The 16,578-nt window shown below is 44.0% G+C and overlaps 2 protein-coding genes across 2 annotated transcripts in view; both read left to right on the forward strand.

Annotated features, from left to right (window-relative positions):
- Positions 1-16,578, forward strand: part of xkr6b (XK, Kell blood group complex subunit-related family, member 6b) — a 41,836-nt gene that overhangs the window by 8,240 nt on the left and 17,018 nt on the right.
- Positions 511-16,578, forward strand: part of ccm2 (CCM2 scaffold protein) — a 58,910-nt gene continuing 42,842 nt past the window's right edge. The window contains exon 1 of the mRNA XM_051936836.1: positions 511-7,313. Within this exon, the coding sequence (XP_051792796.1) occupies positions 2,101-5,853 (3,753 nt within the window). The 5' untranslated portion in view covers positions 511-2,100 and the 3' untranslated portion in view covers positions 5,854-7,313. The remainder of the gene's footprint in view (positions 7,314-16,578) is intronic.

The following is a 16,578-nucleotide window of genomic DNA, read 5'->3' on the forward strand; positions in this document are numbered from 1 at the left end:
ATCCGACATGCCTGCAGGGCGTCAAGCTGAAAGCTCGGTCATGTGACCACCTAGTGACCTGCTGTTGCTGGAGCGCTGTCATGTGACCATGCTGTGGTCCACTCCCCATCCGTGTGACTTTCAGATGTGCTTCAGATGTGCTGCCGTGCGGAAAAGTCGCATTTAGTGAACACACACCTTTAGTGTTGATGTTCTAAAGTGTTGATGTTCTAATGCAGGGATGTCAAACTCATTCCACAAAGGGCCGGTGTGGCTGCAGGTTTCTGTTCCAACTAAGCAGCATCACACCAGACCTGACTCATTTAATCAACCGGTCTCAGTCTGCAGACAGGTGATCGGTCAGACTGTGTGCTGTAGATATGTAGGAACTAAATGCTGTAGCCTGGAGCACACAGTCTGACCAATCACCTGTCTGCAGACTGAGACCGGTTGATTAAATGAGTCAGGTCTGGTGTGATGCTGCTTAGTTGGAACAAAAACCTGCAGCCACACCGGCCCTTTGTGGAATGAGTTTGACATCCCTGATCTAAAGTGTTGATGTTCCAAAGTGTTGATGTTCTAGTGTTGATGTTCCAGTGTTCCGTCAGCAGATAGGAGGAGAACACTAACAGCTGCTGAATTATTGATGAGCAGAGACTGAGGTTTATCCATCAGTGGATCTGCTGATGCAGCTTCAGGGAAACGTCTCTACCTGATCATCCATCAACCTTCTGTTAGCGTCTGTTAGCATCTGTTAGCTTCTGTTAGCTTCTCTTAGCTTCTTTTAGCTTCTATTAGCTTCTGTTAACTTCTGTCAAATCACCACTAATAAACTATTTAATGTGAGGAAACCCCAGCAGTAGGAGCGTTTGGTGGCAGGAAGTCGTGGTTCTACAGCTTCAACAGAATCAGATGATGTGTGTTTGTATGTTTGACGGATTTAATGTGAGTCTGAGAACAACCATCTGGATCCAGAGAGCAGCTTCAGGTCCTCAGGTCTTCTAAATTCCCCAAGCGGAGGAAGGAAACTCTGCGTTTAGTCTCATTTGTGCCGCGTTAATTGGACGGACTGTGAAGTTTGGCTCTCCTATCTGCTGCCTGCAGCTGAGTGTAGATGTGAGTATTGAGGCCGGTAATTAGGTGAAGCCCTGCTGCGAGCGCTGACCCACATTCAGTCCAGCGCTGACCGGAGACCAGAGCAGCTCCATCCAGGCGTGGACCAATCAGGACTAAGCTCTCCACGGAGGGTACAAACAGCAGCAGATATCTAGATGTTCAACCTGCCTGATGGAGATGATCAGCAGCAGATCTGAAGGACAAAGACTGTCATCAGTCTCACAACAATAAAATAAATACATGAAGCACACAGAACCCATAGAAAGCCCTGACTCCTTCTTTTAGTGCTTTTCAACATTAAATCATGGTCTTGATGTCAATAATTTAGTTTATAGATGCTCTTTGGTCTCATTTTTGTTGCTTTGTGTCATTTTTGTCTTTTTATGTTGTTTTTGCCGTTTTCTGTCTCGTTTTTGTCATTTTGTGTCACTTTTGTTGTTTTCGGTCTCAATTTGTCATTTTCTGTCTTGTTTTTGTCGTTTTGTGTCTCGTTTTTGTTGTTTTATCTCATTCATAAGTCCTTTTCAACATTGAATCATGGTCTTTATGTCAAGATTTTATTTTCTAAATGCTCTTTTATATCAAAATGAAAACAGATGTCAGCTAATTAAACACACAAACAGTAAACTAAGTGTTAGTATCAGTATGAACCTGGTTTAAAGTGACTCTGATGGAACTGAGCTGCAGCCAGTTGGTCCAGAAGTCTTTAATGGATGATCTGAGGTCAGTGGTTGGAGGATAAAGATCCTGGATCTGAAGGTTCAGTCTCTGGTGGATCAGAAGTCCTGGATGGAACTACACCATGAAGACTGAAGATCCAAGAAACTCTCAGGAAAGGATATTGAAAAGCATCAGTCAGAACGATACAAGAACATTTAAAGTTCTCCTGGAGTCCAGTTAAATCCGTCATTAAGAAATGGAAGGAAGATGGAACATGAATAAATATGACTAGAGTAGGACGTCCTCAAGACCTGAGAGACGAGAGAGGGAGGCCACCAAGACTCTATGACTCCTCTGAAGGAGAAGAGACTTTTTGTTGCTGGTTGCTGTGTTGCTGGTTGTTGTGTTGCTGGTTGCTGTGTTGCTGGTTGCTGTGTTCCTGGTTGTTGTGTTCCTGGTTGTTGTGTTGCTGGTTGTTGTGTTCCTGGTTGTTGTGTTCCTGGTTGTTGTGTTCCTGGTTGTTGTGTTGCTGGTTTCTGTGTTGCTGTTTTTTGTTCCTGGTTGTTGTGTTGCTGGTTTTTGTTGCTGGTTGCTGTGTTGCTGGTTTCTGTGTTCCTGGTTGTTGTGTTGCTGGTTGTTGTGTTGCTGGTTGCTGTGTTCCTGGTTGTTGTGTTGCTGGTTGTTGTGTTGCTGGTTGCTGTGTTCCTGGTTGTTGTGTTGCTGGTTGCTGTGTTCCTGGTTGTTGTGTTGCTGGTTGTTGTGTTGCTGGTTGTTGTTGTGTTGCTGGTTGTTGTGTTCCTGGTTGTTGTGTTCCTGGTTGTTGTGTTGGTGGTTGCTGTGTTGCTGGTTGTTGTGTTGCTGGTTGTTGTTGTGTTGCTGGTTGTTGTGTTCCTGGTTGTTGTGTTCCTGGTTGCTGTGTTCCTGGTTGTTGTGTTCCTGGTTGCTGTGTTCCTGGTTGTTGTGTTGCTGGTTGTTGTGTTGCTGGTTGTTGTGTTCCTGGTTGTTGTGTTCCTGGTTGCTGTGTTCCTGGTTGTTGTGTTCCTGGTTGTTGTGTTCCTGGTTGTTGTGTTCCTGGTTGTTGTGTTGCTGGTTTTTGTTGCTGGTTGCTGTGTTCCTGGTTGTTGTGTTGCTGGTTGTTGTGTTGCTGGTTGCTGTGTTGCTGGTTGCTGTGTTCCTGGTTGTTGTGTTCCTGGTTGTTGTGTTGCTGGTTGTTGTGTTCCTGGTTGTTGTGTTCCTGGTTGTTGTGTTCCTGGTTGTTGTGTTGCTGGTTTTTGTTGCTGGTTGCTGTGTTCCTGGTTGTTGTGTTGCTGGTTGTTGTGTTCCTGGTTGTTGTGTTCCTGGTTGTTGTGTTGCTGGTTTCTGTGTTGCTGTTTTTTGTTCCTGGTTGTTGTGTTGCTGGTTTTTGTTGCTGGTTGCTGTGTTGCTGGTTTCTGTGTTCCTGGTTGTTGTGTTGCTGGTTGTTGTGTTGCTGGTTGCTGTGTTGCTGGTTGTTGTTGTGTTGCTGGTTGCTGTGTTCCTGGTTGCTGTGTTCCTGGTTGTTGTGTTCCTGGTTGTTGTGTTGCTGGTTTTTGTTGCTGGTTGCTGTGTTCCTGGTTGTTGTGTTGCTGGTTGCTGTGTTGCTGGTTGCTGTGTTGCTGGTTGCTGTGTTCCTGGTTGTTGTGTTGCTGGTTGCTGTGTTCCTGGTTGTTGTGTTCCTGGTTGTTGTGTTCCTGGTTGCTGTGTTCCTGGTTGTTGTGTTGCTGGTTGCTGTGTTCCTGGTTGTTGTGTTGCTGGTTGTTGTGTTGCTGGTTGTTGTTGTGTTGCTGGTTGTTGTGTTCCTGGTTGTTGTGTTCCTGGTTGTTGTGTTGGTGGTTGCTGTGTTGCTGGTTGTTGTGTTGCTGGTTGTTGTTGTGTTGCTGGTTGTTGTGTTCCTGGTTGTTGTGTTCCTGGTTGCTGTGTTCCTGGTTGTTGTGTTCCTGGTTGTTGTGTTGCTGGTTGTTGTGTTGCTGGTTGTTGTGTTCCTGGTTGCTGTGTTCCTGGTTGCTGTGTTCCTGGTTGTTGTGTTCCTGGTTGTTGTGTTCCTGGTTGTTGTGTTGCTGGTTTTTGTTGCTGGTTGCTGTGTTCCTGGTTGTTGTGTTGCTGGTTGCTGTGTTGCTGGTTGCTGTGTTGCTGGTTGTTGTGTTCCTGGTTGTTGTGTTGCTGGTTGTTGTGTTCCTGGTTGTTGTGTTCCTGGTTGTTGTGTTCCTGGTTGTTGTGTTGCTGGTTGTTGTGTTGCTGGTTGCTGTGTTGCTGGTTGCTGTGTTGCTGGTTGCTGTGTTCCTGGTTGTTGTGTTCCTGGTTGTTGTGTTGCTGGTTGTTGTGTTCCTGGTTGTTGTGTTCCTGGTTGTTGTGTTCCTGGTTGTTGTGTTGCTGGTTTTTGTTGCTGGTTGCTGTGTTGCTGGTTGTTGTGTTGCTGGTTTTTGTTGCTGGTTGTTGTGTTGCTGGTTGTTGTGTTGCTGGTTGCTGTGTTGCTGGTTGTTGTTGTGTTCCTGGTTGTTGTGTTCCTGGTTGTTGTGTTCCTGGTTGCTGTGTTCCTGGTTGTTGTGTTGCTGGTTGCTGTGTTCCTGGTTGTTGTGTTGCTGGTTGTTGTGTTGCTGGTTGTTGTGTTGGTGGTTGCTGTGTTGCTGGTTGTTGTTGTGTTGCTGGTTGTTGTGTTGCTGGTTGTTGTGTTCCTGGTTGTTGTGTTCCTGGTTGTTGTGTTCCTGGTTGCTGTGTTCCTGGTTGTTGTGTTCCTGGTTGTTGTGTTGCTGGTTGTTGTGTTGCTGGTTGTTGTGTTCCTGGTTGCTGTGTTCCTGGTTGCTGTGTTCCTGGTTGCTGTGTTCCTGGTTGTTGTGTTCCTGGTTGCTGTGTTCCTGGTTGTTGTGTTGCTGGTTGTTGTGTTGCTGGTTGTTGTGTTGGTGGTTGCTGTGTTGCTGGTTGTTGTTGTGTTGCTGGTTGTTGTGTTCCTGGTTGTTGTGTTCCTGGTTGCTGTGTTCCTGGTTGTTGTGTTGCTGGTTTCTGTGTTGCTGTTTTTTGTTCCTGGTTGTTGTGTTGCTGGTTTTTGTTGCTGGTTGCTGTGTTGCTGGTTTCTGTGTTCCTGGTTGTTGTGTTGCTGGTTGTTGTGTTGGTGGTTGCTGTGTTGCTGGTTGTTGTTGTGTTGCTGGTTGCTGTGTTCCTGGTTGTTGTGTTCCTGGTTGTTGTGTTCCTGGTTGTTGTGTTCCTGGTTGTTGTGTTCCTGGTTGCTGTGTTCCTGGTTGTTGTGTTGCTGGTTGTTGTGTTGCTGGTTGTTGTGTTGGTGGTTGCTGTGTTGCTGGTTGTTGTTGTGTTGCTGGTTGTTGTGTTCCTGGTTGTTGTGTTCCTGGTTGCTGTGTTCCTGGTTGTTGTGTTGCTGGTTTCTGTGTTGCTGTTTTTTGTTCCTGGTTGTTGTGTTGCTGGTTTTTGTTGCTGGTTGCTGTGTTGCTGGTTTCTGTGTTCCTGGTTGTTGTGTTGCTGGTTGTTGTGTTGGTGGTTGCTGTGTTGCTGGTTGTTGTTGTGTTCCTGGTTGTTGTGTTCCTGGTTGTTGTGTTCCTGGTTGCTGTGTTCCTGGTTGCTGTGTTCCTGGTTGCTGTGTTCCTGGTTGTTGTGTTGCTGGTTTTTGTTGCTGGTTTTTGTTGCTGGTTGCTGTGTTGCTGGTTGTTGTGTTGCTGGTTTTTGTTGCTGGTTGTTGTGTTGCTGGTTGTTGTGTTGCTGGTTGTTGTGTTGCTGGTTGCTGTGTTGCTGGTTGTTGTTGTGTTCCTGGTTGTTGTGTTCCTGGTTGTTGTGTTGCTGGTTTTTGTTGCTGGTTTCTGTGTTGCTGGTTGTTGTGTTGCTGGTTTTTGTTGCTGGTTGTTGTGTTGCTGGTTGTTGTGTTGCTGGTTGCTGTGTTGCTGGTTGTTGTTGTGTTCCTGGTTGTTGTGTTCCTGGTTGCTGTGTTCCTGGTTGTTGTGTTGCTGGTTTCTGTGTTGCTGTTTTTTGTTGCTGGTTGTTGTGTTGCTGGTTTCTCTGTTCCTGGTTGTTGTGTTGCTGTGTTCCTGGTTGTTGTGTTGCTGGTTGCTGTGTTGCTGGTTGTCGTCGGCTCCCTGATGTTGATCACAGTCTTCACCAGATGGTGTTTGTCTCTGCATCGTGATGTGACTCATCTCCTCTCTGACGGAGAACCAGGAGCTGCTCAGTCGACAGCTTCCTTTCTGGAATCCTGAGGAGGAGGGAATCCCTGAGAACCGGAGAACCTCGAGCTGAGATGTTCCATCTGAATCTGAGTATCTGCAGGTTGATGCTGCCTTGAATTAACATCAGAAATCATCTGAAGACATGAACTAGGAATAAACCCTGAGATGTTCCAGATGTTCCTGAATGGATCCAGCAGCAGATGGAACCACTGCAACCTGGTTATTGATACTAAATGATGAGAACAGAGAAGCTTCATGTTCATCTGATTTGTAAAATCTACCAGAACCAGAACTACTGAGGAACCAAACACAGAGCAGTTAGCTTCTGGTTCTAGATGATCCAGATGTTGGTTGTGAAGTTTAATCCACTTTTAGTTGATCAGTTTGGACTAAATGCTTCTTTAACAGGTAGTTTGGAGTCAACTGAGCTCAGTTTGTGGTTCCGTCTGAGCTCAGTTTGTGGTTCCGTCTGAACACAGTTTGTGGTTCCGTCTGAGCTCAGTTTGTGGTTCCGTCTGAACACAGTTTGTGGTTCCGTCTGAGCTCAGTTTGTGGTTCCGTCTGAGCTCAGTTTGTGGTTCCGTCTGAACACAGTTTGTGGTTCCGTCTGAGCTCAGTTTGTGGTTCTTTATCACAGTTGTGTGGTTCTCTTTGTGTTGTGTGTCTTTGCTGTCGTTGTCTGTCTTTGTGTAGAACCAGAACCTCATTCTGTTTGGTTCTGTTTAGTTCTGTTTGAATCAGTCTAATCATTTATTTTCTGTCTCGGTTCTGCTGTGTTCTATCTGTTCTTCCTTTTGTTTCCATTGATCATCGACTGTTTTCGTTCTGCGTCTCTTTGGATTCGGTTTTGAGTTTTCCTGCTGAAGGAACTGACGGGTTCTTTAAGTCGGACGGATCTGGAGTCCAGACTGCAGCTCTGATGCTCTCATGTGTAAATCTGAAGCTACAGATGGTCGGATCACATCTACATCCTGAGAGCCGTGAAAACAGATTGTCCATCTCCATCTAAAGCCCAGGAAATCTGCTCCTCTGAAGCTCCTCATTAACTCATTATTTCCTCCTGGTTTCATTCACAACTAAACACTCGAGAGAACAGCACAGAGTTTCACTGGTTTAGAGAACTTCTACTGGTGGACTCCATTATTTCAATGTAAAACCAATGAAATCTGAACGAACCTTCTCAGATCATCTGGTTCTTCATCTCCGGTAACTTTATTAATGATCAGGGTTCTACCTTCAGACTGGGAATATTTCCAGAGTTCCAGGTCCTTGAAGTCCATCGAGGAGAACACGGAGAAAGTTCTAGAGAAGATCTACTGACTACTGGACAGTTTTCGGTAGGTCTACTCTAGAACTTTCTCCAGCTGTCAGTAGGTCTACTCTAGAACTTTCTCCAGTTGTCGGTAGGTCTACTCTAGAACTTTCTCCAGGTGTCAATAGGTCTACTCTAGAACTTTCTCCAGTTGTCAATAGGTCTACTCTAGAACTTTCTCCAGCTGTCAGTAGGTCTACTCTAGAACTTTCTCCAGTTGTCAATAGGTCTACTCTAGAACTTTTTCCAGTTGTTGGTAGTCCTACTCTAGAACTTTCTACAGTTGTCGGTCATTTCTAGGTCCTTGAAGTCCATAGAGGTGGGTCCAGATTTATCACTTTTTAATGGACTTTTTCAGAACTTCATCAGTCCAGCAGACAGATCATGACATTTAGGAGGAGAAACATCTGAGTTCTGGGAAAAACTGAAGTTTAAATCCATCCAGGAGTCTCAGCACTGAATCTGGTTTCTGGTCAGTAGGATTATTTTCTAGAACTTTTTGACTATTTTCATGTAAAGTTTTAGTCATTTTGGAAAAAGTTTAACATCATTCTGAACATTTTTTGAGTAAGTCTCAACAAGTGTTTGTCATTTTGAAATTTGTTTGGTCATTTCAGAGAAATCAATCATTTTTGACTAATTTTAGGTATTTCTGAACAGACTGTATGTAACTTTTTCAGCCATTTGGTCATTTGGTCATGTTGGGCATTTTTAAGTAAAATTTTGAATCTTTTTGGACAACATTGGGCACCATGTTTTATTTAATCAGCTGTGGTCATCAGTATTATGGGATGTATCCTAGTTTGAACCATTGGATGGATGTGTTTTTGGTTTCTGATATTCTCACATCACGATGTTGGTCGAAGGTTGGACAGAACTGTTAGAGACGAAGGATCATCTGGAGACAGGATTCATTCTGAGGAGAATAACGTTCTATGAGATCCACTGTAAAAACCAGACTACAGTTCCAGTTTAATCTGAGGTTTTACTCCTAACTTTACATAAAATGATGTATATTTGATCTCTCTGTGTATATTTGATCTCTCTGTGTATTTATAGTGTTTCTTACGGTGTTTGTGTAAATTCCTTGTGTTTTAGTGACGTTCTTGATGTTCTTGGTGTTCTTAACGTTCTAGATGTTCTTGATGTTCTGGTGTCTCGACAGTCTGGGTCAACAGACCAGCTCTTCATTCAGACACTTTGTTGTCTGGTTCTGGTCCGACTCCGGGTCAGTTCACACCATCACAGGAGAACCACTGAAGCCGGCTCTGACTTATTGACCAGACACCACTGAGCATGCTTAGTAGGAGCTGCTTCAAAGGTGAAGCTGTGATGTGATGATGGACCAACTGATGGATCCATCTGCTGCTCTGCTTGTTGTTGTCGCTGTGTTCCTGCTTTCAGACTGGGTCTATTCACAGCAGAGAGTGTGTGTGTGTGTGTGTGTGTGTGCGTGCGTGCGTGCGTGCGTGCGTGTGTGTAGCTGCATATCTCTACCAGACCGTGACATATTGAGCTTTTCTTCCTTTGATGAAAGTGTGTCACAGACTGAATGAGTTGTTTGATGATGATGTGCTGCAGAACCGACACACAAACATGCTAGTTAACAACACACAAACATGCTAGTTAAAGACACAAACATGCTAGTTAACGACACACAATCATGCTAGTTAACAACACACAAACATGTTAGTTAAAGACACAAACATGTTAGTTGACAACACACAAACATGTTAGTTAAAGAATATAGAATGTACAGTTACAATACATAATTAGCATACATAGACCGTTAGCACATACAGTTAGCATACATAGTTAGCATTTACAGTTAGCATACATAGACTCTTGGTATATACAGTTAGCATACATAGTTAGCATATACACTTAGCATACATAATTAGCACACATAGACCGTTAGCACATACAGTTATCATACATAGACCGTTAGCATATACAGTTAGCATACATAGTTAGCATATACAGTTAGCATACATAGTTAGCACATACATAGTTAGCATACAGCCCTGCGACAGACTGGCGACCTGTCCAGGGTGTCCCCTGCCTTTGCCCGAGTCAGCTGGGATAGACTCCAGCACCCCCAGCGACCCTGGTGAGGATAAAGTGGTGTATAGAGAATGGATGGATTAATGGATGGATAGTTAGCATACATAGACAGTTAGCATACATAGACAGTTAGCACATACAGTTAGCATACATAGTTAGCAATTACAGTTAGCACACATAGTTAGCATACATAGACAGTTAGCACATACAATTAGCATACAGAGTTAGCATATACATAATTAGCATACGCTGTTAGCATATACAGTTAGCATACATAGTTAGCATATATAGACAGTTAACACATACAGGCTGTGTCCGAAATCGCATACTAACGTACTACATACTACATTCTCAATGAGTATATACTCTATACTACGTACTATAAGTATGATTAGCAGTGTTTCCCCTAGGATTGGTGCCTTGGGGGGGGGGGGTGTTTTCGTGTCGGTCGTTGTCGCCGTCGTACAAAAACTCGAAATAAGGAATTGGAGTCATAATATGTTTTAATTACCTACCTACATTTATGTAATGTATGTATTTTTATTAATTACTTGCTTATGCCTAGAGCTAACAACACGATATCAGGCCGATTTTGGTTAGGTTTTTTGTCGGAGCTTGTCTGCCCATGTCTCACCCGACACTAAACTAAAATTGGCCTGATATCGCATAGTGTGCTCTAAGCATTAATTACTTACCAATATCAGTTTTGTACAGCCAGGGGGAATATTTCCCCTCTGACAACCAAGCTGGGTCAAAGCCACGCGTAAACTAACCATGACGTCACCCGTTGGTTTCAACGCCGAGAAAATGAAGCCCGGATTTTGCTACTTCCTGGTCGCCGTTTTGGATTTTTTGGAGCCAGTGACGTAAAAAGCGTCATCAAACAGACTGGACCGGAGAGCAACTCGGGGCAGGATTGGCTGAGGACTCTCTTATCCCGCCCACATTTTACCTCAGAGGATTCTGTTGCTGTCTATCAAGTATAGCCACGCCCCCTTGCTCCGCCAACTTTAACGATGTATTTAAAATTCAGTATTGATTTATTTTGAGATCGGCCACCTGATCTCTCATTTTGACCATGAAAACTAACGGGAAAAAAATCCTGAGCTGTAGAACATCAGTCTATCAAATTTTATTTTTTCCAAAAATGAATTGGGGTCTATGGAGAAAAAGCTTTTTGGAGCCAACCCTAGCGGACGGCGTGATATTGCAAGTTTTTGACACTTCCGGGTTGGCTTCACTTCTGGAGCCAGATGCCACGTCCATCTTTATATACAGTCTATGGTCAAAGCCCGACATGCGGTGGTGAGATGATGACTTTTGCTGCGGGGCAGGTAGGGGGGGCTTGCCGTGCAGAACTTTGGCTGCTGTCACTTGGCCCGGGAGAGGCAGAGCTGCTCTGGGTGCTACTGCTTGAAGAGCCAGAGGGGCGGCTGGTGTTGCCATTATCACCCTGTGACTGTGAGCGTTTAAAAAACGCTGAGATTTTGCTTTGTTTTTCATGTGCCATTTTCCGACAGTCGCTGGCGGGAGTCTGCTCACATGTGCGCTCACGCTTGTGTGTGTGTACACGTGTGCGCGCACGCCGATATTAAAATATATAATTTTCACCATTTTGTACCACTTATTGAGCGTGTGAATCATTTTTAGCCCATTTTTACGTTACGGTGTTGAAAGGCTTCATCTAATTATTTTATAATAATAATAATAATAATACTTTATTTATTTTAGGCCCAATATTATGACAGACGTCGTCTCAAAGGACCAATTTTGCATCATAAGAAGTCATGCTGTTAAAAAGAGTGTCTTCATTTTTTTTTTTTTTTTATCTCTATGAAGTTTTATCGCGGGTCCCACTTCCCTTCGTTCTCTTTTCATTTTTAACACTCCTACACGATTGAGAACAACACATGGCCCCGCTATACGGTCATAATTACCTCATATCGCGCGTCACTGTCATCAGAGGTGGTTTTTCTTCTGCTTCTTTATTTTATGGCTGAAATGACTCTATATTTTGGCCGTAGTTTGTTGTAGAAAGTAAAACACGAGACGCGCCACTGCAAACTAGTGTTTGTGTGTGTGGTGACTGTGGGGTGGGGGGCAGTGTGACTGTTTACAAGACGGAGGGAGGGGGGAGTGGACACAGTGGAGTGCTGCAGCGAGTGCTGTAAGGACAGCATGTGGAGCGGCCTTTATGCAGGAAAACTAAAGTTTGCGTGTAAAAAAGTAACAATTATTTTAATTTAACTTGACCTTCTGGGGGGTTAGCCTACATAGTTAGCACATACAGTTAGCCTACATAGTTAGCACATACAGTTAGCCTACATAGTTAGCACATACAGTTAGCCTACATAGTTAGCACATACAGTTAGCCTACATAGTTAACACAGACAGTTAGCCTACATAGTTAGCACAGACAGTTAGCCTACATAGTTAGCACATACAGTTAGCCTACATAGTTAACACAGACAGTTAGCCTACATAGTTAGCACATACAGTTAGCCTACATAGTCAACACGGTCTCACGGGGATTCGTGAAACTGTTACGTAAATTTTTTGTTTCTTTTTCGTGCGCACCAACACGATTTCGTCATGTTTTTCGTGCCGCTCACCACGAAATGTTTTTCGTGTTGCTCACAACGAAACCCGCTGTGGTAATCACAGCTGAAAGTGGTTTATACCAGCGGATTCATGACGATCTAAGCTGTCCATCGGCGTATACTGCTTGTGTGATCGCGTTTGCGGCCGCCGGCCGCCGGACATTCTTGAAATTCCTATGCAAATTGGGGAAAAAAAAAAAAAAAAAAAAAAAAAAAAAAAAAGGTAAGTGTACCACCGGGTTATGGTTATGGTTAGGGTTATGGTTAGGGACGATGTCATGCAAAATATAGCGTTGGATTCGCCATGGTTTTACATTAAAAATATAATACACACATTCGTTTGAAATACGTTCTGGGTGGCACGAAAAGTCCGCCGTTTAAAATACATTGGTGCGCATTTCGTGGTGAGCGGCACGAAAAACATGACGAAATCGTGTTGGTGCGCACGAAACCGAAACTAAAACTTACGTGACAGTTTCACGAATCCTCGTGAGATCGGGCTGACATAGTTAGCACATACAGTTAGCCTACATAGTTAACACAGACAGTTAGCCTACATAGTTAGCACAGACAGTTAGCCTACATAGTTAGCACATACAGTTAGCCTACATAGTTAGCACATACAGTTAGCCTACATAGTTAATACAGACAGTTAGCCTACATAGTTAACACAGACAGTTAGCCTACATAGTTAGCACAGACAGTTAGCCTACATAGTTAGCACATACAGTTAGCCTACATAGTTAACACAGACAGTTAGCCTACATAGTTAGCACATACAGTTAGCCTACATAGTTAGCACATACAGTTAGCCTACATAGTTAGCACAGACAGTTAGCCTACATAGTTAACACAGACAGTTAGCCTACATAGTTAGCACAGACAGTTAGCCTACATAGTTAACACAGACAGTTAGCCTACATAGTTAGCACAGACAGTTAGCCTACATAGTTAGCACAGACAGTTAGCCTACATAGTTAACACAGACAGTTAGCCTACATAGTTAGCACAGACAGTTAGCCTACATAGTTAGCACATACAGTTAGCCTAAATAGTTAACACAGACAGTTAGCCTACATAGTTAGCACATACAGTTAGCCTACATAGTTAGCACATACAGTTAGCCTACATAGTTAGCACAGACAGTTAGCCTACATAGTTAGCACATACAGTTAGCCTACATAGTTAACACAGACAGTTAGCCGACATAGTTAGCACATACAGTTAGCCTACAGAGTTAGCACATACAGTTAGCGTACACTTTGGTACCAGTTTGTGAAACTGAAGACTTTTTCTGTGTTTTCTGATGTTTTATCGACCAATGATTCCTCCAGAATAAAACAGTGATTTCAGGATGTTCCCCTCCACAGAACCAAAGAATAAACATGAAGAACCTTTAAAGAATCTCAGAAAGTAGACGGTAAGGAACTTGGTGCTTTGAGGAACCAGACAACCTTCTAAAGAAGTCTTTGAGAATTTTTTTTGAACACTTTAAAACATGACAACTCTGATTCTCTCCATCGTGGACCAGTCTGATCCACCAGATGTTTAGAATCTAGAACGGTTCCTCCACCTGGACTGGATGAACTCACTTACAGAACTTTGGTTCTCCTGTCAGAATGTTCTCCTCAGAATGTTCTTCCTGTTTATTCTGGAATATTTCACCTAACCCGAACCTTAACCACTTAGAACTAAAATAAACATTTAACCTGCAGCAGCTGTGATTGGACGGAGAGTTCTGAGCTGTGATTGGACAGTTCTCCATCATGTGACTCAGCTGTTTCCTTTATGTTTCTTTCAGAACTAATTCTGAACATTAAAATAACTTTCTGACAGTTTTTCCCTGTCAGGTGGAAGTTTTTATTTCTGTAGTCTGGTGAAGCAGGGTCGGTCCAGTCCCGGGTTCTGAATGGTTCTGTATGGTTCTCTATGGTTCTGTTTGGGTCTCTATGGTTCTGTGAGGTTCTCTATGGTTCTGTATGGTTCTCTATGGTTCTGTTTGGGTCTCTATGGTTCTGTGTGGTTCTCTATGGTTCTGTTTGGGTCTCTATGGTTCTGTTTGGGTCTCTTTAGTTCTGTTTGGGTCTCTATGGTTCTGTTTGGTTCTCTATGGTTCTGTTTGGGTCTCTATGGTTCTGTGTGGGTCTCTATGGTTCTGTGTGGTTCTCTATGGTTCTGTTTGGGTCTCTATGGTTCTGTTTGGGTCTCTATGGTTCTGTGTGGGTCTCTATGGTTCTGTTTGGGTCTCTATGGTTCTGTTTGGGTCTCTTTAGTTCTGTTTGGGTCTCTATGGTTCTGTGTGGTTCTCTATGGTTCTGTTTGGGTCTCTATGGTTCTGAATGGTTCTGTATGGTTCTGTGTGGGTCTCTATGGTTCTGAATGGTTCTGTGTGGTTCTCTATGGTTCTGTGTGGGTCTCTATGGTTCTGTTTGGGTCTCTATGGTTCTGTTTGGTTCTCTATGGTTCTGTGTGGTTCTCTATGGTTCTGTGTGGGTCTCTATGGTTCTGTTTGGGTCTCTATGGTTCTGTGTGGGTCTCTATGGTTCTGAGTGGTTCTGTATGGTTCTGTGTGGTTCTCTATGGTTCTGTGTGGGTCTCTATGGTTCTGTTTGGGTCTCTATGGTTCTGTTTGGGTCTCTATGGTTCTGTGTGGGTCTCTATAGTTCTGTGTGGGTCTCTATGGTTCTGTTTGGGTCTCTATGGTTCTGTTTGGTTCTCTATGGTTCTGTTTGGGTCTCTATGGTTCTGTTTGGGTCTCTATGGTTCTGTGTGGGTCTCTATAGTTCTGTGTGGGTCTCTATGGTTCTGTGTGGGTCTCTATGGTTCTGTTTGGGTCTCTATGGTTCTGTGTGGGTCTCTATGGTTCTGTGTGGGTCTGTATGGTTCTGTTTGGGTCTCTATAGTTCTGTGTGGGTCTCTATGGTTCTGTTTGGGTCTCTATGGTTCTGTTTGGGTCTCTATAGTTCTGTGTGGGTCTCTATGGTTCTGTGTGGGTCTCTATGGTTCTGTTTGGGTCTCTATGGTTCTGTGTGGTTCTCTATGGTTCTGTGTGGGTCTCTATGGTTCTGTGTGGGTCTCTATGGTTCTGTTTGGGTCTCTATGGTTCTGTTTGGGTCTCTATGGTTCTGTGTGGTTCTCTATGGTTCTGTGTGGGTCTCTATGGTTCTGTGTGGGTCTCTATGGTTCTGTTTGGGTCTGTATGGTTCTGTTTGGGTCTCTATGGTTCTGTTTGGGTCTCTATGGTTCTGTGTGGGTCTCTATGGTTCTGTTTGGGTCTCTATGGTTCTGTGTGGGTCTCTATGGTTCTGTTTGGGTCTCTATGGTTCTGTGTGGGTCTCTATGGTTCTGTTTGGGTCTCTATGGTTCTGTGTGGGTCTCTATGGTTCTGTTTGGGTCTCTATGGTTCTGTGTGGGTCTCTATGGTTCTGTTTGGGTCTCTATGGTTCTGTGTGGGTCTGTATGGTTCTGTGTGGGTCTCTATGGTTCTGTTTGGGTCTCTATGGTTCTGTGTGGGTCTCTATGGTTCTGTTTGGGTCTCTATGGTTCTGTGTGGGTCTCTATGGTTCTGTTTGGGTCTCTATGGTTCTGTGTGGGTCTCTATGGTTCTGTTTGGGTCTCTATGGTTCTGTGTGGGTCTCTATGGTTCTGTGTGGGTCTGTATGGTTCTGTTTGGGTCTCTATGGTTCTGTGTGGGTCTCTATGGTTCTGTGTGGGTCTCTATGGTTCTGTTTGGGTCTCTATGGTTCTGTGTGGGTCTCTATGGTTCTGTTTGGGTCTCTATGGTTCTGTGTGGGTCTCTATGGTTCTGTGTGGGTCTCTATGGTTCTGTGTGGGTCTCTATGGTTCTGTGTGGGTCTCTAGGGTTCTGTGTGGGTCTCTATGGTTCTGTTTGGGTCTCTATGGTTCTGTGTGGGTCTCTATGGTTCTGTGTGGGTCTCTAGGGTTCTGTTTGGGTCTCTATGGTTCTGTTTGGGTCTCTATGGTTCTGTGTGGGTCTCTATGGTTCTGTGTGGGTCTCTATGGTTCTGTTTGGGTCTCTATGGTTCTGTGTGGGTCTCTATGGTTCTGTGTGGGTCTCTATGGTTCTGTGTGGTTCTACATTAGAACCTGGCTGTGGTAGCTTTCCTCCTGTCCTCTCTGAAGCTGCTCCGGTTCAAATTTCTGTGGGTCAGGAGAAAAAATAAAACGTTTGTAGATTCTGAAGCGTCCACGGTAACTTTAGGAGACGTTCCTGATGCAGAACCAGCATTCAGACGGAACCTTTAGAACTTAGAGCTTTATGTTATTACAGAGATAAACCTGATGATGTTCCTGGTTCCCAGGTAAAGACGTGATTCTGGCTGTTTTTCAGGCTTTACAGATTAAATATGTCGTTTTAATGTCTGTATGAAGGTGGATCAGAACCAGCTTCAGAACCTGCTGACGTTCTGTCAGACAGAACATTCAATCAGTGTGTAGCTCCTTTAACTAAACGTGTTGTCATGTTACATGCGTGTGCAGTGAGGAAACAGACATGTTTCCAGATAAAGTCACGAATGTTTAACTGTTTGCTGTTATCTCAGATGAAAACGCTTCAGCAAAGCTTTGTCCACCAGCTGCTCTCAGTCCCCTGTAGCATGTTTCCACCCATCCCTCACCATCACGCGTGTTGTCCTGCTGTCCT

Source organism: Acanthochromis polyacanthus, chromosome 16, assembly GCF_021347895.1.
Source record: "Acanthochromis polyacanthus isolate Apoly-LR-REF ecotype Palm Island chromosome 16, KAUST_Apoly_ChrSc, whole genome shotgun sequence".
NCBI classification, from domain to species: domain Eukaryota; kingdom Metazoa; phylum Chordata; class Actinopteri; family Pomacentridae; genus Acanthochromis; species Acanthochromis polyacanthus.